Raw genomic sequence first — 23,821 nt, 5'->3', positions numbered from 1 at the left:
CCGCGCGCAGCACCACCCAAAACAGCCACCATAACCAGCCCGGCAGCCCCTCCTCGGCTCCTCCCTCTCTCTCTCTCTCTCTATCTCTCTCTCTCTCTCTATCTCCTTCCCTCTCTCCTCTCACCCAAGCAGACAACCAAACAAGTTAAAAAAAAAATATTGCAGCGAGTTCGGCGGACCAGTGCCGAACTCGGTGGTTTCGTTCGACAGGTACCCGCCGAATAGAATAGGATTGTTCGGTGGGTACCTACCGAACGAAACAATTGGGTTCGGCACTGGTCCACCGAACCCGATCCAATTTTTTTTTTTTTTTATGTTTTCTTCTCCGGCGCGCGACGGTGAGCTTGTTGGAGGAAGGGAGGTGGTCCGAGTAAGGGGAAGAAAAAGAAGAGAGGGTGAGGTGGTCGCCGGTGGTGGTAGGCTGCTCGGGGATGGGTGTGTGCCGGAGAGAGGAGAGGTGGGGAGGAGGTGTGTGGGTGAGGGGGTGTGTACGGGGGGGAGGGGGGAGATGGGGATGGGGTGTGTGATTTTTGGGTGTGTGTGTTTTTTTTTTTTCTGTTTAGGAAGGGTGTGCAAAAAGAAAAATTGATGGGGTATAAGGTATTTTCCTTTGAGTTTTTTTTTTTTTTTTTTTTAAGAAATGGTGTGTAAAAAGAAGAAAAAGGTGTACAAATAGCAGCACTAAAAAAAAACAAGGCTACACAAGAGCCGGTTTCGGCCCTTTAGGCTATATAGGCTCCAGCCCATACCAACCCTCCCTTTCGGTATCAGATTAACCCGGTTTTTCTCTTTCGGACCGCCTCGTTTAAAAAAAAAAAAAAGCACGAACCGTACGCTTTTATCTTTCATCGTCTACCTCCTTCGATCCTCGCAGATCAACCTAATTTTATTTTCAGATTTCACCTAATTTCTTCTCTTAATCTTAGAATCGGACAATCATCTGTTTAATTCCCAATCTTTTCTGTTGATTAATCCCAATTTTAAGCCAAGCCGTTGTTCTCGCACAATTCTAGGGTTTCGATTTTGAATCCGCCCCTTTTGCCCTCTAATATTCCAATACCTTACGTTTTTGGAATCGAATTTCGGTATTCTTTATTTACCCTCTCTAATTCGGTCCTAATTTTGCAGTTTTTTTGGCCGATTCGAATTTCTAGGGTTTCGTAGAGTTCGATTCGTTAGGATTTGTTCGTTGTGTAAATTCGTATAGGGGTTTTGTTCCTTTCACCGCTGTGTAGCTATTTCGTATATTTTTTTGAACGATTTATCGGTTGCGCTCGTGAATTGCGAACCTAGGGTTAGGGTTTCTGGAATTTTTTTCAGCTTCTTTATTTGGTCAAATTGGATTGGGGTTACGATTCCTAAGATTGATAAATTTATTTTTGTCTATATTTCATTGTTCAATTGTATGAATTAAGGCATCTAGCGTTTTCTTTCGATCGTCCAGCCTTCATTTGTTGTTCCCAGCTCATCTGCATTTTGAAGAATTTGTGGAGGTACAATCTTATTCTTGTTTCTGTTGTTATTATTTGCCCCATCAGTTATCATTATTACTCTTATTCTGAAAAATAAATTTAATGAATGGAAAGTATTATTAAGCTTAAGTATTGATATTGTTCAAAGTATTTTGTTAGTGTTTTGGTTAGCTTACATTGCTGTTTGTGCTCCAGTGAAATAATATAAATGGTTTAAATGGTCTCTGTTCAATGAAGCTTTTTGGTTTCTGGTTTAAGTGAGTTAACAACTGAAAGCAAGTTATGCTGTTGTAGATTAGCAGCATGCATGGGTGCACTTCTTGGCTTTAGAAAATCTGTTATGAGTCTTATGACACAAAAAGTACTTTCGCTAGTGACATAGGCAGTATTGTTGTAGGTGTTAGCATGCATTTTTCAAATGTGTCATAGATCTGAATTTTTTTTCCTTCAGGTTTAATATGGGATTCAAAAGGCCCTTTGATGATGCGGAGTTCCAGGAGCTTCCTTTTAAGCACCCAAGACAGCTTGAGTTCAGTGATAAGCTTGCTCCATTTTCTGAAGTTTCCTGTTATAGTGCACCCCGAAAAACTTATGTTTCAGGTTAGGAAATTCTTGTGTTAAGTGATTTTCATGTCTTACTTTGTGCAGCTAATTTGGTGTGCTTTTTAACTGACTGAACATAGCTGTTTTGACTGATTCACATTGAACTCTGATCTTATTTTGCATAAATGGTATAACAGGCGTGGATGGGGGTGGTACTTGTAAATCTCAGTGGCTTGAGGTGCTTGAAAAATATACGGTTGCTGAAAATTCAATATCTGTTGACAAGGGTTATGTGATCGGTGCTCCCTTCTCATTGGTCACCCGAAGTTGTGGTGAAGAAGATGTTGGTTCTGGAGAAGATTATAATACAGCTCCTGCTGAGTACTTCGAATTTGACTTCCCACGGAGAACATTTGTTCCTTTCAAGGATGTTGGTTCCTCTTTGTTGGATCGCTCTCCAAGAAAACAAGTTCCTGTTGGACCAAATCATCAAGCCAGTATTCCAACATGGAGTGGATGCAAACGCATAAAAGATTTGGATCAGAAAGATGTGAGTAATCCCAACTGCTTTTCCGTGCATTCTTTGGAATCAGAAAAAGTTGTTAATAATGATAGTGAGGAAAAGCTGTTGGGGACTTGTGTCATTCCAATGCCTGATTCAAACCTGTCAGCAAATGAGTGTGATGAAGTTGGACTTGGCCGAATAGATTGTAGCTGCCTGGACCCAGGTATGGTTAGGTGTGTGGAGCAGCATGTCATGGAAGCACGTGAAAAACTTAGAAGAACCCTTGGAAATGAAAAATTTGTGAAGTTGGGGTTTTATGACATGGGGGAGGAATTGGCACGAAAATGGAGTGAAGAAGAAGAGCGGTCCTTTCTTGAGGTTGTTTACTCCAATCCTGCATCCTTGGGGAGGAATTTTTGGAAGCACTTGTCTGCTGTGTTCCCTTCTCGGAGTAAAAGGGAATTGGTCAGCTATTATTTTAATGTGTTCATGCTTCGTAAGAGGGCTGCTCAGAACAGATCAAATATACTAGAAATAGACAGTGATGATGATGAGTGGCATGGAAATGATAGTAGAGTTGCAGAAGATGATGAAGACTCTGTTATTGAGTCTCCTGATTATCAAGATGATCATGTGGGCCATGAAGAGGAGTATTCTGAAGGAGATGATAGTGATGATGATGATGGTGATGGTGATGGTGATGGTGATAGTGGTATGGGACATGGTAGAGGAGATGCCAGTGAAGAAGATGGTGGGATAGATCAGATAGCAGAATCATACATGCTGAAGTCGATTGATGAGGGCAAATTTGATACTGTAGTTCAGAATGGGGAAAAGATTCCAGGGTGTACCAGGGAGGAATTTGATTTCCAAGATGACTCGTGCGTGTCTTTTGAGTTCCAGCCCAATATGCATGACTCTTGTGGTCAAATTGATGCCAGTGCTGCTTTACAAGTCACTGGATTTAAGAGTGATGGTAGTAAATGCTTGCATAGCCAACCTGATGCATCTAATGATGGAGTGGGTCATGCGTATTTTTTGGAGCCTTGTGATGCTAAAGTTTGGGATGCCAGGTTCCCAATGGACCCCATGAAAGGTGCTGATCTTCTACCCACATGGAGTATGATTGAAGACATATTTGATAAAGGCATGGGGGATTACAAGATGAGGGATGACCAAAAGGCACCACCTAGTGGCTAGTGGCTAGTGGCCAGTGGCTCTACGAAATAATTCTTTTAACCCAGTAGTAGTTATGTAATTTCAGTACAGCCTCAATTGTGAGGTGGCTAAGTTTTGAAGTTAGCATCTAAGTTTCTATGCAAGGGAACTTTTTTTTTTCTGAAGCACATGAGATTTTGATATCCAGTGTTTCTTTTTGTACAAAATCCATCGAATCTAATGTACATGTGTATACTAAAGTTCTCTCAGTGGAATATTCCCGTCATTTGTATTTTGTGGAGCACCTACCTCTTATGAGGTAATCATATTTGATACGACGAATAGAAAAATTCTAGACAGAAAAGTAAAACTGTAGACCACAACATTTGATACATAGATAACTGGTGGAGGGTCTAAAGAAATTCTCCGTATTACATATAAGCATATACAACTATTTGTATGTCATATGAGGTGGTTCTGACCATACAAAATTCTTGTAACAGTTGCAGAATTGCAGGGTTTCAAATTTCAATGGGGTTATAACTTATAAGAAAGGCATGTCATAGACTCATAGATCAACAGAGAGTGGGGCATTGGGTGACCCCATATTCAACGTGACTAGACTACTTGCTATTTTGCTAATGCGAGACTCCTGCCTTTATCTTCCAAGTCAATGGTTTTAAAAAATGGGTGGAAATCCTTAGGTAGTTTGGCACCTTTTGGTAAACTACAAGATAATATATCAAACAATCCTGAAAATATTTAAAAATCATGGTTTATGTATTGTAAGCTTATATGTAAAGAGAGCAATATTGGGTAAAAAATGTTGAGATTCATTAAGATCGGCTAAAATTTGAATTTCATATTCTCTTAATTTTCTCTCTCACAGCTGTAATTTTTTATTCAATTGAAGATCTATATTTTATACAGAAATTAAGATCCACGAAAGAATAATGTATTTTGCAAGATGCCAAGCAGGAATTTTTTTTTTTTTTTTTTTTAAATAATGGATATCTGCAATGCATATTTGACAAGAAGATCACTACAAAAGTGAATATCTACAACGCACATTTGACTTGATCAAAGGAACTGCACTAGAAATAACTAAGCGAGACTTAGAGTTTAGTTCATTTTATGAATCTTTCTTAGATTAAAACATAATATGTAGTCTCTACAAATCTCACTCTATGGAGGGAAAATACCTTCAAATCGGGAGAAGACTTTATTATGAATTAAAAAGATTTTTTTATAATTTTTAAAACACCTCCAGTCTTCATCTAAAAATTATTTTTCTAAAGGACCCAAGTCTAATTATCTTTTTTTTCTATAACAAAATACTTTTGTTTTTTAGAATGAAATTTTGCATAATATAATACTTTTTGTATTAACCATTATATTATAGTGAGTGGTGTTCTCTTATTAGGATGAATCTAGACCATACATTCAATTAATAATCAACCTAATTAATGATCGAGAAAGATAAAAGTCTTAGTACTATAATTAGTGTATATATCGGGCATGGGCAGCAGAGCTCTCGTGACTAAGCAACAACCCATAGCATACTTTCGTTGATGAAGCAGAACGAGTTCAATGAACAGTCTTAGGTCAATGAGTTCGAGTTCCTGTTTCAAGAAGTCAAGGGAGTTTCCTGTCGGTTCGGTGAATCGGGGAGTTGAGTTCTTGTTTCAGGCGGACCGACGAACTACGTGGGAAAATGGACCTTCTGATCTAAGCCGAGTTTTGCATTCCTTAGCTTGGTGCAAAAGGCTTCTCACAGGTCCTTTTTCAAGCTTATACTCTAGTACCATATATCAATCAAACTTGGCAAGTTTATCTTGTTTGCCATCGTCCTGCTTGAGTTTTTTCTGGGTCAGGAAGTCACTCGTCGCCACATTATCCGTCTTGACCACAAATCGTGACCCGCCTCCACCTCTGTTCGCCTATCCTCTTTTATCTTCCTTTGTTGCCACTTCCAGACATGGGATAAATTAGAGGAATGAATGAGGTAATGTTGACTAGCTAGGTGAGAGAGATATTCCCAATTGCACCAGCAGAGCCAGAGTAAGCGGATTGACGTTATCAAATCCAGATGAGCTCAAAGCCATAGCCTATGCGAGCCTTACTAAAGCTCTTGTACATTTTTCTTATCGGTTTAAAAGGCATGTTTGATAGGCTGATTCTCGATATAATCACCTAGTTATATTGTCACACATATGGTAATTATATATTGCCATATATATACTTATGTTATCTAACTGTGAATATAAACCACATATTTAGTTAATAATTAACTTAATTGATTGATGATCTAGATTTACAATTTGATTTCGCACATAGATTTTTCATAACATAATATGAAAATGTGGACTAACAACAAACAAACAAATATATATGGAAGTGTGGATATATAGACATACCAGTCCATGATGAACAGTTTACAAATTAGTAGTCATATGCTCATACATAGTGGGGAAGGAAGGCAATGAACAAAGAAAAACCAAAAAATGCTGACATGTCCCTCTATGCAAATAAATTTCATTTTCAATGTGGGGAGAGGAGGGAGCTTATAAGAGCCAATAACGGTTGAAAGATCTGACCTTTCGCTTGTGCTAGTTTACAAGCAAAAGACAAAATTAAGGCATAGTTTGGATGTTTCAGTTTTTTTCACTGTGCCATATCCAGTAGGACTAGTAGTGGCATACATATTAATATTAGTCCTTGAACCTTGGGATACTCAAAACATAGCCACCAATCTTGGCCGTCCATTTCAACAGCGAACTCTCCTCGCTTGACTACACGTGCTGCCAATCTTTTCTTCCCTTTTTTATCTTTTGCTTCCATGCATGGAATTCTCCTCCAACTACAACACAAAGTATAGAGAGAGAGAGAGAGATATTAGAGAGAGAGAGATATATATTAGAAGAAACAGTCATGGTTTAGCTTTGATTGGCTTTTACAGGCCTGTTCATCGCCATCATTACCGACCCATTTCTCAAATTTTTTATTTTTTCAATTTGAACCCAATAAATTTTTTGAACATTGAAAAGGGATTTTGTTTTGTGAGTGAGAGTACTTTGATATGGAATTAAAAGGGTCCCTTTTTGTTGGTCGGATCTCGTACTTCACAAAACTGTCACATCTCAACACTTGGATTCTCATCTGTTCTTCACCTGCAAAAAAGCACGAAACTTCGTGATCTGTTCTTCAGCTCTTCGATCTGGGATAGCCCCTCAGTTCCTCTGTTTCTCTGCCATTTGGGTCCTCTTAGTCTTGGTAGAATAAGATCATTGAATGGAATGCTGCACTGAAGCTCATTCGAGGTAAGGCATGGTTTACTGATTTTGTATTGTTTACTTGGTATCTTTTGATTTTGAGTGATCGAAATTGGAACCTAACTATGGAAGAAGATCAGAATCAGAAAAAGAAATTCGTGTGCAAGTTTTGCAGCAAGAGGTTCCCATGTGGGAAGTCCTTGGGTGGTCACATCAGGACCCATTTGAACAAGAAACCAACTCGGGAAAAAGAAAAAGATGATGATCATGAAGTGGTTAAAGCTAGGATAGTGAAGCTTTCAACTCCAGATGGTGTGAGAAAGAGCAAAGGAGATTCAGGGTCTGAAGCTGGTGGGCATTCTGGTTATCGTCTCAGAGAGAATCCCAAGAAAACTTGGAGGTTTGTGGATTCAGGCACTGGTTTTCAATTACAGCAAGGGAAGGTGTGTAAAGAATGCGGTAAAGGGTTTCAATCATTGAAAGCTCTGTGTGGTCACATGGCTTGTCACTCAGAGAAAGAGAAGCTGATTGACAAGCTTGAAGAAGAAATCTCAGACACTAGTGAGAAGCAGAAACTGGTAATGGATAGTCAGTCAGATACTGAGACCACCTCTGCTCCAAGGCAGAGAAGGATCTTCAAGAGATTGAGGTATGAGAATCTTGATGTTTACTCTTCTATGGAGAATGGCGGTTCTTCTTCTGGTTCTAGGATTGAGCAAGAACAACAAGATGTCGCTATTAGTTTGATGATGTTGTCTAGGGATACTGGTCATAAAGGGGGTTTGAATTCATTTGCTGAGTCTTCAGATAACAACTCAGTGGTTTTAGAGGCTAAATCATCATCTATTGATATGAGGGTTAGTACTAAGGGAGGTCTGAATTGTGCCTCTAAAGTGAATGATATTATGGGCATCAAGAGAGCAAGAGACAAAAAGTTGAAGAAGTCTGAGGAGTTTACTGCTTCTGACAATTCTGATTCTGGGTATTTTAGACATGAACCCAAGAAGGTTGACTCAGATGTTTCTGTTGATGGGTTTCTTAGGAATGGTGAATTTCAGAAAGTTAAAGCAGAATTTGGATCTGGGTTTGAGGGTTATGAAACCCATGATGTTAAATTAAGAAAGGGGTTTCATATTAAATCTCAAATAGGTAAGGATTTGTCAACTGAAGAAGCTTATGGTCAAGTAGACAGAGGTTCTTTAAGGTATGCATTGAGAAAGACAACCAAGAATGGTTTTCACAGACCATTCTTGGGGGGCTCCTATGGAAAAAACTTGAATGGCTCTTCTTCCAATGTTGAAGTCTGCAAAAATGGTCGAAAGAGCAGCAAATATGAATGCTTGACTTGTAACAAGACCTTCCACTCTCACAGGGCTCTTGGGGGACACAGAGCCAGTCATACAAAGACCAATGTCTACTCTGCGTCCATGTATGAGAGTGGGGAAAACAGCATAGACACTGATGTCTCCCCTGTTCCAACACCTGAGAGTACTACTAAGCATGTTGAGCTTTGCAGGGGCAAAAACCCAATTGATCAAAACCCATCTGGCAGTGCTCTGAGAAATTCAGGGTCTAAGAAGAGCAAGGGGCATGAGTGCCCATTCTGCTTCAAGGTTTTCAGGTCAGGCCAAGCTTTAGGGGGTCACAAGAGGTCCCATTTTGTTGGAGGCTGTGAAGTCAAAACTGTGGTACTTGGGCAAGAACCTGAAGCCCCTCATGAGGCTGAAATTACTGCTCTATTTGATCTTAATCTACCAGCTCCAATGGAGGAAGAAGCAAATGATCAGCATTTTGGGTTCATGTCATGGTAGGTTTGAAGAAGCTACAAACTAACAAGCATCAATTTTTGGTGGGTCTTATCTGTTGCTTATAAGTACTTTTGCCATTTTTCTGTAATGATGCAAATGCAGGAAAGTATAGAGTCTATAGACAATGTGGTGAAATTTTTGTTTTCCCTTGGGCCCCAGATTCAAAAAGATGCCTTGCAGAGGTAATGGTTCCATTTATTTTTCATGGACTGGAAGAATTAGTTATTCTTGCATTTTTCATTTTCTTTAGGTTTTTGTTTGTTCTAAACTTCTAATAATTTATTGCATTGTCTCATTTTTAGTGCACTGATCTGTTTTTTTCCGAGACTTATAGGTATAGCCGTTTAGCCATATAGGAACTAAATTTCTCTCTCTTCCCATTTTAAATATTATATATTCTCCGTACTGTTTTGGAATGTCTCAAAATGTTATTTTATTTATCAAATTGTTAATTATAGGCTTTATAGCCTCTATTATAAAGTTTAATCATTAAGCAAAAACAAAAAAGTAAAGGGTAAAAGTTGAAAACCATATTAACAACAATTTTAGTGTGAATGCAGGAGAGATTATGTGCTCTTGTAATTTACCTATCTTTTATGAAAACCACTTACTGATAAAGTGTCGCTTTCCATAACCAAGGACCAATGGCTTTAAGTCTTTGACCCCAAAAATTAAAAGACAAAACTGAAATAAGGACTAATTGCTTCTTAACTTTAATAATCAATTCCACTTCTAATTGTAGCCTATTCGGGTTGTAATTACTTAGGACCAGTTCACTGTTGAAAGTGTTTTTCCCAAAAGCACCAAGGACCACCGGCTTTTATGGGGAAATGCTAAAAAGTGCTACTTCAAATGTTGGGAGAGAAGTTTCCTTCAGATTTATATTTTCACCTCTGTATTATGATTACAGATGAGATTTTTTGAAGCCATTCTTCCTTGTAGTTTTGCTTTAGACATTCTCTGCAATAGAATTGAGCATGAGGGGTTGTTACTTTGTGGATTGGGATAAATTTTAAGCATGAAGGTTGGATAGGGATAATTAGTTTGTGGATTCATGAGGAATCAAAGACCATGCCACTTTTCATTATTGAAGAAGTAATGTGGTTCAAAGGTGGTTGCATAGCACCTACCCACTAAGGCACCTAAGCACTACAATTCATCTCAGTGATATGAGATATGTATATTTATTTATATCCTCTGTTTTTTTTTTTTTTGGACTTATAGGCTTTACGTGTCTATCTCTCTCATTTTATAAATGTACCCTATATCCTTACCTAGTACGTGATGAGAGACTTTACCTTTATTCTCATGCACACAGCACACCATGTCTTTTTTGTGTATTATTTCCTTCTTTCCAACTCTGTTTCCTTCCATTATCCCAGTGAGTGTGTATTCTGTAGAGGACCTCATCAGCCTCAGGACCACCCTTTTTGTCCCATAAAAGCTCCAGTCAGCTTGCAATATTGCATCAACTCGAATCAAAGAACCACTTGAGGAGTATCAACGTACAACGCTTTATGTAAATTGAATCATGAACTCGTATGGGATTGTGCATCATGTATTCAACCACTAGCTTGAGGATTAAATTGAACGCTTAATGTATTCAACCACCACTTTTGGAAAACACCAAGTCTTCCAAATACACATTGCATTCTCTAAGGTAAGCTTTTCATTTGTCATCCTCAATTTACTTTATGGACCAAAAACAACCACGCTGACTACTTTGATATGATTTTATCCAAATTTTCAAACCCATTGTTTTTCTTAAACTAAGGGTATAGTCCATTATTACTATGGGTGGTTTATTTCCTGATTTAAATGGGCATATTACATCTATGTTCTACAGTGTTATACTTTATTCTTTTGGTAATAGAGGGGTTAATTGCATTTAATCCGAGAAATCCAAGAATGAGTGCTAGGTAATAGCTCTTGGTCCATTTTTATCTTTTCAAAAGATGATGTTAATGTATTACCTAACAGTTAAGGTAGGGTATATCTTTGTGTTTCTGATTTGTTTGGTGGGCATCTCTGTCATGCTCTTTCTGATCCTACAACGTGGATACATCAAAGAGTATATATTATGTTTTTTAACAGGTAATGATGCTAAAATCTTAACAAATTTATAAAATCTTCTGTTGAACAAAAAAGAAAATGAAGATAAAAGACTCTAGTCTTTCATAGTTTTCATGATCTTTATTTAAAATGAGAAAATTCATTTTGAAAGGAAACCATTGGATCCTCTCTTTGGGCCTATGCACACTGTAGGGGCTGGGTCTTGCCTAGATGGGCTTACGTTCAAGCTCAAACTTGTAGACAATAATCAGACTAATCCCAAGAACTTAGGAAGGCCCAAATTAAAAGAAATTTGTTGACGCGTTAAGTATCTTGGTTACATTAATTGGCCAAAAAAAAAAAAAAATTTATCTTGGTTACATTAGAGAGAGTCCAACTCTTGATCCATCTTAATCATGACTCGTTACTTTACGCGTTCTCACCAATTAAGCTAATTCTAAAAATTAAACACATAAAAAATTGTCACTTCAATCTTTTAGCAATTGACCGAAAAATATTTTAGCAAAAACAAAAAAGAGTATCACCGAGTCGAGTAAAGAAATCATTATGTTTCCTCTATCACCTAAAATAGGACATATATATATAATTATATATTATTTTGTTGTGCGAGTCAGAGTCAATTGCTACTTTTGCTTTAATGGAGATGGAGATGGAGATGGCTCAAGAATAATGTATGGATATAGATTAATATTGGAAGCGCAGGTGCACAGTAACGTACAGTAGTAGTATATATGGGCATGGTCTGATGGCCCCACTTCTTTTGTTGTCCATTTTCAGAGGCCATCAGATTCTTAATTGGCTCCCCCACTCCTTCTACTTCAAAGCAAGATCGATTTACTAGACCGTTTCAACCTCCTTCACAACAAACGCAAATATGACGTCTGTTTAATAATATATGCAGGCTGAATCTTTGTATTGCATATATTGCAAAAAAAAATATATATATATGTGTACACTTTTGGTGTATTAATTACTAGCTAGATTATAAATCTAAATATATTATCGATTATATTGTGTTATGTTGTTACATTGTTTGACAAATTATCCCACTAATACTGTAATAAGATTAAATTATATAAGAAAAAATTATAAATTTGGTCTACTTATTTTATGCTTAATTCAATTTTGGTATACGATTTTTTTGAAGTTCAATTTTGGTTAACTTATTATATACCTTATTTAATTTTGATTTACAATATTTTTTAAATTATGATTTTAAATTTTTTTAGTTGTATTTTCTTTAATTATAATTGAAGTATAAGTTATATTTCATTATGTTTTAGTCATAGGAACTAATTTGGAGTATTATAATAAAAGATAACTAAAGTTTGGTGAAGTTTGAAAAATATGAAAAATTTTCTATGAAAAATTGGTATTTTTGGGGCCCCTACTTTGGGGCCAATTATCTTGAGTTTTAAAACTCCGATTTGAATAATATTTATATGGTTGTAAATAGAAGATGCATAGCTTTAAAATAAGTATATGTTTGCTGAATTTGGCTGAGATTTAAGAGGGTAAAAGGCGTGATAAATTTGAGAAAACAAATCTGGACCTTTATTGAACAAGTAGAACAATTAGTGGACCAAAACAAAACTTAAAAAAGATCGTGGATCAAAATTGAACTAGCTATAAAATAAGTAGACCAAATCTGTAATTTCCTCAATAAACATAAATAGTGTTAAATAATAGATAAATAAATAAGAGTATATAACTATACAGGCTCCTTCTATTGAGGTATACCTCAACTTATTTATGTTGAGGTATACCCTATTAGAGCCCACACGAGTCTTTTTGTGTCGATTCGAACCGTTTATTTTTTACATCTCAATTGATAAATCATCCTTGCAAAAAATTAGCTAAATTGAAAATCATTTGTCTATCTAACTTTGATCAAATAAATGAACGAATCAAATATTTTTGATGAAACCGTCCATTTGTTTTATCAAAGTTAAATAGGCAAATAATTTCCGATTTAACTAATTTTTTGCAAGAATGATTTATCAATGAAGATGATTATTGCGAACTGTTCGGATCGACACAAAATGACTTATATGGGCCCCAATAAAGTCATACCTCAACATAAATAAAATATACCTCAATAGAAGAACTTGCATAACTATATATATAATTGACGGGACCCACATAACTGTGTGAGTGAGTGCCACCGGAAAATGATGAGCATTATATGATAATAATGGAGAAGAGTGAGGTCAGGGGTGTAATGGAATTTCCTCCCGTCCATAGTGGCGGGTAAAACGGCGCTCTTTAGCTGTCACTGCCAAATTGGAGGAGCCGTACAGTCGGTGTGACTGTGACTCTGCCAACATATATATATATATATATATGTCTCTGGCTTTACAGGCGACAACAAACTATTTCTGGAAACCATCCGTAATTGCCGAAGATTAAGGTAAACATGTATATAAATTGGTAATTAAAGTGAAAAGGAACTGGGAAAAACAGTGTCGGCAATATATTTATTAATTATAACTAGCTCTGAATTTGAAGCAACATGAATGCAAGTCCACCAAACTTAACTTAGACAACCTCGATCTAGTTACAAACTTACAACTTAATTACTAGGGCAATTTACAGTCACCTTCCTAGGTAATGAGTAATGACGAATTACAACTATTTTCGAAGTGGATCCATCAAACAAATTAATTAAATCTGGTGAACAATTAAAGTCTGAACTCATTAGTAGAAAATTAATTGATGGATAAACCTAGTTATATATCCAACTGGAGACAGGTACATGATACATATATGTAAACAACAACTTAATTAATTTCAAAATCTGTTCAATAATAATATTAATATGTACATAATATCATCATCATAAAAAAGTTAGTCTGAATTAATGATCAGATCTTAGCCATTTGTTAAAATACATGGACATTAAGTGCAATTAACTAATTAATTAAGGGTTGGGTGGACCGGCCGCCAACGTACGTGATCACTGATCGATATATACCGGCGTGCGGCTGGGAAAGTAGACATGAATTAATAAGAGAATCGATCTGTACGGCACACTTTTCACTTCCGATTAATTGTGATATTGAATCATGCATATATATATATATATATATATGCCTCATGCATGATTCATGAATGATGATCAGTTGGAGCTTAATTGGATCGAAGATGCATGTTGCATGGTCCCTTTATAAATACTAAGCTGACAAATATACTGCGCCTGGCGCACTGCACTGCCACCGCATGCATGCTTGGCCTGTAGATGATATATAACGTACGGATTAATCAATAGCATAGCATAGCATATATATATATATGTGTGTGTGTGTGTGTGTGTGATAAATGGCATGGCATGTCACATGTATTCTACACACTAGCTAGTTAGGGTTATCAAGCTTTGCAAATATTCTTCAGTGCCATATATGGTGAATGAGAATGAGGTCATATATATATGAATGGCATCATAAGTTTCTATCTATGAGTTCTTTTTCCTTTCATTTTCTTCTATTCACTTTTGGCGTAGATGATTAAAAAGTACTAACTCGGGTCAGCTCATTTGTATGGATTAATTATGTAATATATCATATTGTTTCAGTTAAGGGAGATTTAATATAAAAAAGATGAAAATTCGATGACTATATATCAATTAAGTTAAAAATGAACTTCACACTGACTTGGCCAAAAAAAAAGTAATAATGAACTTCGCACATATAATAATTAGATGGTACGTTTCTCTGTCATCTTCCACATTCACAAAAGTGGAAATAAGAAGCATCACAATTAAAGTGGACAGTGATTAAAGATGGGATAATTATATAACCAAACAGACACTAGGTACTACGTACATCCCAATTAAGTGTAGTAGCCAATGAGAAGTACATGATGTTGATAGTAGTGGTGCATGCATATCAATTATAGCCACAAAGAAACAGTAAGGAACTATCACAAGCAACATACTGGCCTACCAGTACCATATATATAGTATCCCGTTACTATTACTATATACAGATTATATGTTGGTGGTGGATATATTTTCGTTCTAATATATAGCGCTAGTCATATAGAGATCAAAAACCACTCATACTTCACGCTTTTATTTTTCTTTCTTTTACTTCTTTAATTAAAAAGAGGTGATCCTGGCATGCCCAGATTCCAGAATTTAATAGCTAGATTAATTGTAGCTTTAATTCATGTCCCCAAAATAACAATATGCATGGGCTGATCTCTCTCTCTCTCTCTCTAATGTACTGATATATGTTTCGTAGGCTAGCTAGGCTTCATCATGATTTGAATTAGGGTTTCTAAACCAACAGCTCTCTCTCTCTCTCTCTCTCTCTCTCTCTCTCTCTCTCTCTCTCTCTCTCTCTCTCTCTCTCTCTCTCTCTCTCTCTCTCTCTCTCTTCTATACAGTTTAATATTTGCATATATATATATATATATATATATCTCTAACATGTACGTACGTACACATGTCACAACAAGAGTCATACAAAAATAGACGTAGCTAGGCATATATGCATTACAAAAGAGTAGCATGATCGATCTTCATTCATATATGCATTAATTAATTAGTTAAATTAAGTAATTAATGAATATTGGTGAGATCGATTACCATTTTTGTTTTGTTATCCATGATGAAATGGATTAATACGCATCCCAGGAGGTACAATGTCCCCAAGAAGGCCTTCATCTGTAGGAATATTGAGTTGATCTGGATTATTATTGAGATTGCAGTGGGATCCTCCTCCTCCTCCTGTTGTTGTTGGTGTCAAATGATGATGAATATTAGGCGGATGATTATTAATACTTTGTCGGGGTTGAATAATTGTGGGATAATACATGAATTGTGAGGGCGGATCAGCTGCGGGCCCTGCAGGAAACGCAGATTCATGACTAATGACTCCCCCTCGGGGGAAGGCAACAGTGTGATGACAGTGTTGGCCTTCATATGTAGTAATCACAATACTCGAATCTTCACACGAACGTTCTACCCTCTTCTTCACTGTGCATTTGCTATTTGTGCACCGATAGTAGCTCCTGCATGCGTACGTACGCATATATAACAAATTAATTAATTAAATATCAGGAATTAAATTAGAGATTAATTAATTGATGATATATAAATAGGCACACACCTTGGGAATGGACTATTTTTAACAGCCTTTTGTCCATATTTCCGCCAACGGTAGCCATCCTCAAGATGATCGACTTCACTCTTTGTCATAAATGCAAATCTTGGCTGCCGGATCCGCTTCTGCCCCTTCTTTTTTATAACCTTACTCCTACAAAATATTTATTTTACCTACAATTGTCACAATAAAAACAATATCGATCTTGAAAATCTCAAAGAACAAACCAACCATTCAAAAAAGTACAATTAAAAGTGTTTCAAATTAAGTTTTTTTTTTTTTTTTTCTCTTACACAAATTAACGGAATAGAATAGAAGAGTATAGGGATTTCTTATCTTATTGTTGTTGTGATAAGTTGAAGAGTTAGACTTTAAAGTGTAGCTCATGGAATTACATTTATGTGACCAAATATTGAATCTATTCAACACAACAGAAGCTATTTATAATTAGAGGATCCATTAATACTACTGACCTCCAGTACTATATATATATATTACTCCCTTAATTAGGGAAGTAGGAAAATTGTTTAGCTAGCAAACCGGCCGGGTGATGTTGATAATGTTTTGTTATCCATGATGAAATGGATTAATACGCATCCCGGGAAGTGAGTTTTAGAATTCCCGTGATTCTTATTACCTGGGTAAATACCCTTTATATACAAGTAAATACATGAGCCTCAATAGTCATGGACTAAAACAATAAGTTACATACTAAATGACAATATGTTACTTTCTAAACAAGAGTAACAGCCACCAAAGAAGAGTAACAGTCACTGAGGCTTAACATTTAGATGATCCATAAACTGCTGCTAAAAAGATTGATAAAAACTGTGAAGTCGATCGCACTGATCTAGTTGATAATGTTAACTTAGAGTGAGAGAACCAAATTAAATATATCATTATAATTCAGAGTACATAAGCAAAGAAATATATATATATATATATATATATATGAACGAAGTACAATTAATTCCAATGGAAGTGTAGCAATCTAGCTAGCTATATTAATGTATCAAATACCAGACAAAATTCATCAAAAAAGTTTTTAAAACCAAATGTTTAGGAATATACGATGACTTCATTATATTTTACATATAAATAATCTAAAATTAATGTAATTTGTATTATATATAATCCTTGTTAAAATTTCTGGAAACGTAACCATAAATGTTTTTCTCATTTAAACAATTAGAGAATAATTCGTTATATATAATTGCATTATGCAAACGAAAGCAGAGATACAATAATTATAACATACATATATATAGGCACCTTATAAATTAACAAAAATACAAGGGAAAGAGGATGAGAATCAACTTAATATTATATTAGATAACCACCAAACTCTAAAACTTGTATAAACTATTAGAAAATGAATCAAACATTAATGTATATCAACTTAATATGTATATATATGACAGCTTTTTGTTTAGCAATGACTTGATTAATGTGTTAGTAAAGTGAACTACACTTATAATTAATTTACTTGGTATATAAAATTAATGCTGATGTGAAGAGATACCAATAGCTTATTTAGGACCATCAAAATGTAAATGTAAGAAGTGTTGAACTTGGACTAAATCCATACAAACAAGCTCAAATCATTTCCAAACATGAACCCGTGCTTGATCACCATATTCGGCGACTAAAAGTAATATCGTACATGTAATAATTGTAAGCCAACATTATTAGGAAGAAATATATATATATATAATGCAAAAATATGGACCACAAAATAAAGAGAGGAATCCCATAGCAGAAGTATGATCACCCAACACACTTTTTTCAAGAGGCATCATGTCATGCAACCTAGGGACAAATATGTCACTTGCATTTGCTCACATAATGACTCAAAATGCTAGAAACCCCTAGCACTCACAACTCACAAGGAACATGAAATTAAGGACTGTAATTATATTTTTGTTCCTAATTTAAAAAATAATATAAAAGCAACCCCCAATTATTTAAATAGTGATTAAAAAGGTGATTAGTATCTTGATCGATGCTCAAAAATTTGAGTATCATATACTTCCTTTATTTCCGCCATATTCTCACTTTTTTCCACACACATTTACCGATTTACGTAATTTACGAGACACACAAAATGATTCCCCGAAAGCGTGAAAAGCTATAGCACGCCATTCCCGCCGCAATAACGGCGTTGTTCGAGTACAGAAAAATCAGAATCGGGAAAAGCCCCTTTATTTTGATCAATTTGCATTACCGTACCCACTGTTCTCTCCGAAATTACGAAAATGCCTCCCTAACAGCCCAACTTGCATGAACTTACTGTATTTAATATGCTCATGAGTTTCTACTTTCTACTCTCTACTTTCTAGAGCGTACGGACGACTGGACGAGGAGTTTGCGCGAGTTTCATTTTCGCATTTATTTTGTAAGATAACCTGTCACTTTTAGCCCACGAAAAAGAAAGTTAATTACGTATTAAGCCATTAACATGGATATGAATATGATGATCATGGAACCCACTACTACTCACGGTATCTCGGGCGGTGGTTTGCCGCCGGAGTCCGTAGACCTCTCCGGCGGATCCTCGCTGGAGCTCGAAGAAATCGACGGGTTTGTCGAAGTGGATCCAACGGCAGGGGCCGGTTCGGAGCTCCGTATGGCGGCGGCGCTGCTGTTCTCGGGCGGAAAGCGCTCCACGAGATCGTTTCCCGCCAAATCGGAGCTCTCGTCCCCGGCGAAAGCGTCGGGGTTGAAATTCCATCCGAACTCGTTGAGTATGGTGGTGTCTCTATCGGTGGCGAAGAAGTAGACGCTGTCGGCCGAGTCGAGTGTCCAGGTGGAGTGAGTGGTGAAGTCGGTGGGTGGATCGCGGCGTTTGGCGTTGTCGTCCATGAGAACTGTGGTGCAGGATGATCCGTGGTGGTGGAGTGAATTGGAATTGAGTGAATCGACGGTGAGGATTGAGCATGAATTTGAAGAAGGAAGGAAGGAGAGAGAGAGAGAGAGAGAGAGAGAGAGAGAGGGTTAGGGTTTTGGGGTGTTGGAAAGGACGCGTAGTGTTTACAACTTTTTGAAGGGGCTCGGAAAGCTTAGTCTCGTCAAGGCACAGTTGATGGGGTGAGTTGCATACAGATAGAGATAGAGAGAGAAAGGGAAGGATTAAAGGAATCAAAGAGAGAAAGACAGAGGAGGAATAGAAAAAAGATAAGTTAGAAAAATGGGCGTCAACCTCTAATAGTACGCGAGGCTGATATTTAAGCATGGACTATGGATCACCATTACGGACTCGATCATCACTCATCGACCGGGACAGGAGCGGGGCAAGTGGCCCCCACGCGCACAGTACTACGCTAAACACTCATCCAACAGATACCGTTCATCTCATTCATGTATATACTTTTACTATCAAAAATAATTTAATATTTTGTACTATTTATTGCAATACTAATATTATATTATATTATGGCCAATGCTCCAATAGTCCCATGAAACGTGACCAAATTGTTTGGACATCAATAATTAATCATGTTTCATTCATTTTTACATCACCCATCTATACTAATAATTGTCATAATATTAACGGTAACACGAGTAAATCATTGGAACTTGTTCATTCTTATATATGGACATATATGTGTCTTGCTTCTCTATAAAGTTGTTATCACACTTAAATCTGAGTCTTTGAAAATAAAATAGAGAGAAAAAGAGTAGCTAGGGAGAGATAGAGAGATTGTCTTCAAAAACTTAGATTTGAGCCTAATACCAGCCTTACAGGAAGCAAGGCAAGAATTCAAGTCTCTTATATATATATATGTGGTTAACTAATTCAACTTGAGTTTGGAATTCTTTTTTATTTTTCTTATAAATAGAATGTAGGAGCCAATTAAATGTAAGTCTTTTCACAGTTACTCAAATTAAGAGTGCGAGCCACTTTCTTCAATCATTTAAGAATGCAAAATAATTTAAGAGTGGGGCTATTCAGACCACCCATCTCTATTTTTTCTTAAATCTTCCAATCTTACCCTTACTCAATAATCCCAAAAATTAAAATTAAAATTTTGGACACACCCCACCACCCAATCTTCCATCTTCCTCGACGGACCCACCACCCAGCCCCAGCCGACCCACCCACCCACCCAGCCCAGCCCAGCCCAACCCAACCCTAGCCTCACCCTCTGCACACTGCCGACCATCTCTCTCTCTTCTTCCCCCTCCATCTCTTTCCTTCTCTCCACCCCCTTGCACCGCCGACCTCCGATCTAGAGGTTCATGGAGTTGCCGGCCACCATGGTGGTCCGATGAGGGATATAGGCAAAGAGAAAAAAGAGAAAAAGAAAGAGAGAGAGAGAGATGAGAGGGTTGGCGCCGGTAGGTGGGGCCGCCACGGCTGTGGCGTTCGCAAGTGGGCTGGGTGGTGGCTAGTAGGTGGGGCCGGTGGACTGGGTTTTTACAATTTTTTTTTTTTTCATTTTAAGGATAAAATTGAAATTAAAAAAAAAAAAAAAAGTGATCAACTCAGCATGCTTGGATGGTCGGAATAGCCCCCTCATAATTTAATTATATATTACTCCTTGGATGAAAGTTTTATGCAGTTTAATTAATGATACCAAGTAATAGAGTATTAATTAATAGTGGTGAAGCAGTTTAATTAGTAGCTGGCCTACCCTACCGTGGTTTATAGCTAGTCTTCGATATATCGATGAATACAGTAGTAATTTGGAAGCCATAATCTATGTGTTGAAATATCTCCTGGTCCAAGCAAAAACATGGTCCATATTGAAAACCTTTGACGTGGAAGTCTTTTGTCCTTCCAAACTCATCAAGTACACGATGGTCATATAATTATCTTACTTCACTAATAAATAAGTCACATGTTTTCACCGAATCTGAAGATAAATCTGGATCTGAAACTGATTAAAGAAATGAGGGAGAAGGCCCTTCCCCCCTGACGGGTCAGGGAGAAGAAGAGGACCTTGGCTTTCACTTTCTTCCCAGCATAAGCGGAAGAAGAGCAGAGAAAGGGTAAATGGGCGGCTATACCTCGTCCCAACTGTTTTTCCTTAATTGACCTATGCTATGAGGTAGAAAGTCATATTTTTTGGAGGATATACTGAACTTTTTTTTTTTTTTTTGCCACGATTATCTGAATTTAGTTATATATACTGAAGACAACCAAGTACGTAACAGTACCGAACCTAATGGTAAATTATCCAGCGAAAAAAAAAAAGCCCTAATTAACAGTAAATTAAACAAAATCAAAAGTGCATGACACATTTTCTTACCTGTAATAAAAGTTCAGCTTGCTATTTCCTCATTAGTTAATTCATCCCGAAAGGCCAAAGTATTTTTAGAGAGGGAGAGGGAGAGGGAGAGAGAGAGAGATAGATTGATAAGATATAAAAATCGATCTCGATCTTAATTTGCTAATAAACTACTTGAGCCTCAAGCAAGCACATCAATACATCATTTTCAAGTTTCAACTCAACTTTACAAATTGTTTATTTAATTATGGGATTATTTACTGTTAACTAAAGTGCAAGGATTGCCTGCTTCATGTTCCATTGTTGCACAATGTACCTGCTTTTATTTTGAATTAATCGCACGTGTATTACTAGAGGGGTGGGGAGACCCACAACGTTATTTCAGAAGATTTTGTAGAGATAAACAATCGGGTACGTCGGGCATTGGGATCGATGGTTACAATCACCCATGAAGGCTTTTAAAATCTTTTGAATCGTCCACTTGTGGGATTGTGGGACTTTGATTATATATCATGTAGGGCTCTAGCTATTGACTGGTTTGGTGGGTCGAATCCCCTGCCCTACAATATTGGGGATCCTAGTAAGTAGTAACCCTGTTGGACTCGTTGCCTTAATAATTCTTGACCTACAATATTGAAGACTAGATTTAGAGCACATATATAGTGAAATGGGTTGTTCCGAATTTTATGTTTTTTGCTTAACTTTTTATACTCAGGCTGATTAGTAATGAAAGTTTAATTAATTAATAGTACAAACTAGCCTCAAAGTAGTTTGAATTATTTGTTGTGAAGAAAGAATCTGATCGAATGATTTCATGGTTGAATTGGCTCCACCGATTCTATTATTTGATGATTTGTTACTTTTTGAGACAATTATATATTATCTTGTTATAAATAATAATCTTTTTATTAATAATTAAATGCACGACAAAAACATCGCCAACAGGCCCAACACCGTGCAAATCTTTCATATATAGAGCGGTTTATGTGTTGGACTTGGCCAAACAAAAAAGACCGGTTTATGTGTTGTCTATATTAGCATATATAGGCTATAGGCCAAGATGGGTTCAACTGTCCAAGCTCATCATATCCCAAGAACAAGCGGTGGAGTTGGCTCGTTCTTTGGTCTTTGCCAACCTAGCTAGGCTATGCGTATGATCGAACATTAAATTATACAAGTTAATTTTCGAGGAAAATCTATTACACAAGTAATTATAATTTATATATATATATATCCATAGACCCCTTGCTAAAATCGGGCCGAATGATGGAGGTTGGATCATCTGAAAATAGACTAGCTTAGAGGTTTTTTGGGTGGAGAAATTTTTTAAATTAATCAAAATTTTAGTACTTTTAAGACATTTATTCTTTTTTTTAGAATTATAAATATAATTCTTGAATAATGCTTGTATACTTTTAGAGATACTCGAACACTACCACTATTTGGGAAGAATTCAAATGCTATTGGAGAGTTATATTTGTAATTCTAAAACATGAATCATTTGTTTAGAATTTTCTTTTGATTTGGATTCCTAGCAATCCTAAATGAAATAAAAGGAATGATATACACCTTCTCCACCGACATTTTATCTTATTATTCTCATTCTATAATGTATTTTTATAATCAGAACTGTTTATCTTTTAAATAATTATTTGAAAATCTTTTCTGTAAAAGATTAACTAAATCAGAAATCGTTTGATTATTTAATTGTTATAAATAAATTAACGGTGAATCAAATTGTTACTAAAACCGTTTGTTTATTTGATCACAGTTACATAACCAAACAATTTCCGATTTGGTTAATTTTTGTTTTAGAGATGATTTTCAGTTAGATCTAAAAAATGAACGGTTTCGATTATAAATTTACACTGTAAAATAAAAATAATAAAGTATAAAGTCGGTGAAAAAGATGGATAGTTCCCAATAAAATAATGAATGTATATCACTAATATGTTGAACTTTAAGGAAAAGAAGAAAACTAAAGTGACTCGCTAAAAGCTTAAAACATGGATATTTCTCGAAAATCCAGAATCACCTCGATTGTTTGATAAGTAACATCATCAAATCAACTATGTATATATGACGAGAAAATTTTGGTAGAAAATAGAAAAACAAAAAACTTCCAGATTAGAAGCAATTTGGAAATTAATTCAAAGAAACATGATACTGCGTGGCCTGGAGCTTTTGTCTCATGACTCATGACTCATGCACTCCCTCATGACAAACCTACGCCAACTCGCTTTTGTTGCTTATTAATTTGCATATCGTATACATGTAATTATTAATTAAATATATGTTTGTACATACGTACGTACAGTTCCAAGAAATATATATATTTTTTTTTGGCCAAGCAGTTCCAAGAAATATTTATTTACACCAAAAACAATTTAAATGGGATCGATATATTACTGCACTATTCTCGACCTACATTACTGTTCATGTTGGTGATTAATTAATTAATTAGCGCTAATCGTGATTTGAGATCATGTCATCAGATTCTCACTTTATTACAATAAATATGCGTGTTAATTAGCTGTTTGATTGTACTTCTAGCAAATTAATAATGAGGACTCAAGAATTTGCGAGTAATATTGCAAGGGGACCATTCTGCCTTGTGTTTCTCGACTCTTGGCCTACGTTCGCTTTCAAGATAT

At 36.3% G+C, this 23,821-nt stretch overlaps 3 protein-coding genes across 4 annotated transcripts; 2 read left to right on the top strand and 1 right to left on the bottom strand.

Moving 5' to 3' along the window:
* The first annotated feature begins 783 nt into the window (after positions 1-783).
* On the top strand, positions 784-3,970 carry LOC147295220 (ELM2 domain protein). Its single transcript, XM_086232986.1, has 3 exons — positions 784-1,493; positions 1,924-2,072; positions 2,213-3,970. The coding sequence occupies exons 2-3, from the start codon at positions 1,931-1,933 to the stop codon at positions 3,718-3,720; spliced, it is 1,650 nt and encodes a 549-aa protein (XP_086089112.1). The 5' UTR covers positions 784-1,493; positions 1,924-1,930; the 3' UTR covers positions 3,721-3,970.
* Positions 3,971-6,401: 2,431 nt separating this feature from the next.
* Positions 6,402-8,980, top strand: LOC147295219 (uncharacterized). Of its 2 annotated transcripts, XM_086232901.1 has the most exons (2): positions 6,402-8,757; positions 8,861-8,980. In XM_086232901.1, exons 1-2 carry the CDS (start codon positions 7,076-7,078, stop codon positions 8,868-8,870), a joined length of 1,692 nt encoding a protein of 563 aa, XP_086089027.1. In that variant the 5' UTR covers positions 6,402-7,075; the 3' UTR covers positions 8,871-8,980. The 2 variants fall into 2 exon arrangements, with proteins under 2 accessions (XP_086089027.1, XP_086089028.1); XM_086232902.1 differs by having other exon boundaries at positions 6,402-8,960.
* Positions 8,981-13,534: 4,554 nt separating this feature from the next.
* On the bottom strand, positions 13,535-19,047 carry WRKY57 (WRKY DNA-binding protein 57). The gene is made up of 4 exons (XM_086231599.1): positions 18,437-19,047; positions 15,943-16,089; positions 15,420-15,844; positions 13,535-14,063 (listed from the first exon to the last, which is right to left on the bottom strand). Exons 1-3 carry the CDS (start codon positions 18,796-18,798, stop codon positions 15,433-15,435), a joined length of 921 nt encoding a protein of 306 aa, XP_086087725.1. The 5' UTR covers positions 18,799-19,047; the 3' UTR covers positions 13,535-14,063; positions 15,420-15,432.
* Between the last annotated feature and the right edge of the window lie 4,774 nt (positions 19,048-23,821).

The sequence above is a fragment of the Dryas octopetala genome, chromosome 2 (assembly GCF_963921425.1).
Source record: "Dryas octopetala chromosome 2, drDryOcto1.1, whole genome shotgun sequence".
Classification (NCBI taxonomy): Eukaryota; Viridiplantae; Streptophyta; class Magnoliopsida; order Rosales; family Rosaceae; genus Dryas; species Dryas octopetala.
This window is presented reverse-complemented; position numbering and strand designations above follow the sequence as displayed.

Bases quoted from the DNA above. Each gene is read 5' to 3' on its own strand.
- LOC147295220 (XM_086232986.1), top strand. From the start codon at position 1,931: ATGGGATTCAAAAGGCCCTTTGATGATGCGGAGTTCCAGGAGCTTCCT. The intron at 2,073-2,212 runs GTTAGGAAATTC...ATGGTATAACAG, and splicing joins CCGAAAAACTTATGTTTCAG to GCGTGGATGGGGGTGGTACT.
- WRKY57 (XM_086231599.1), bottom strand. From the start codon at position 18,798: ATGGACGACAACGCCAAACGCCGCGATCCACCCACCGACTTCACCACT. The intron at 16,090-18,436 runs GTGAGTAGTAGT...AATATTTTGTAG, and splicing joins AAACCACCGCCCGAGATACC to GAGTAAGGTTATAAAAAAGA. The intron at 15,845-15,942 runs GTGTGTGCCTAT...GTACGCATGCAG, and splicing joins AAAAATAGTCCATTCCCAAG to GAGCTACTATCGGTGCACAA.
- LOC147295219 (XM_086232901.1), top strand. From the start codon at position 7,076: ATGGAAGAAGATCAGAATCAGAAAAAGAAATTCGTGTGCAAGTTTTGC.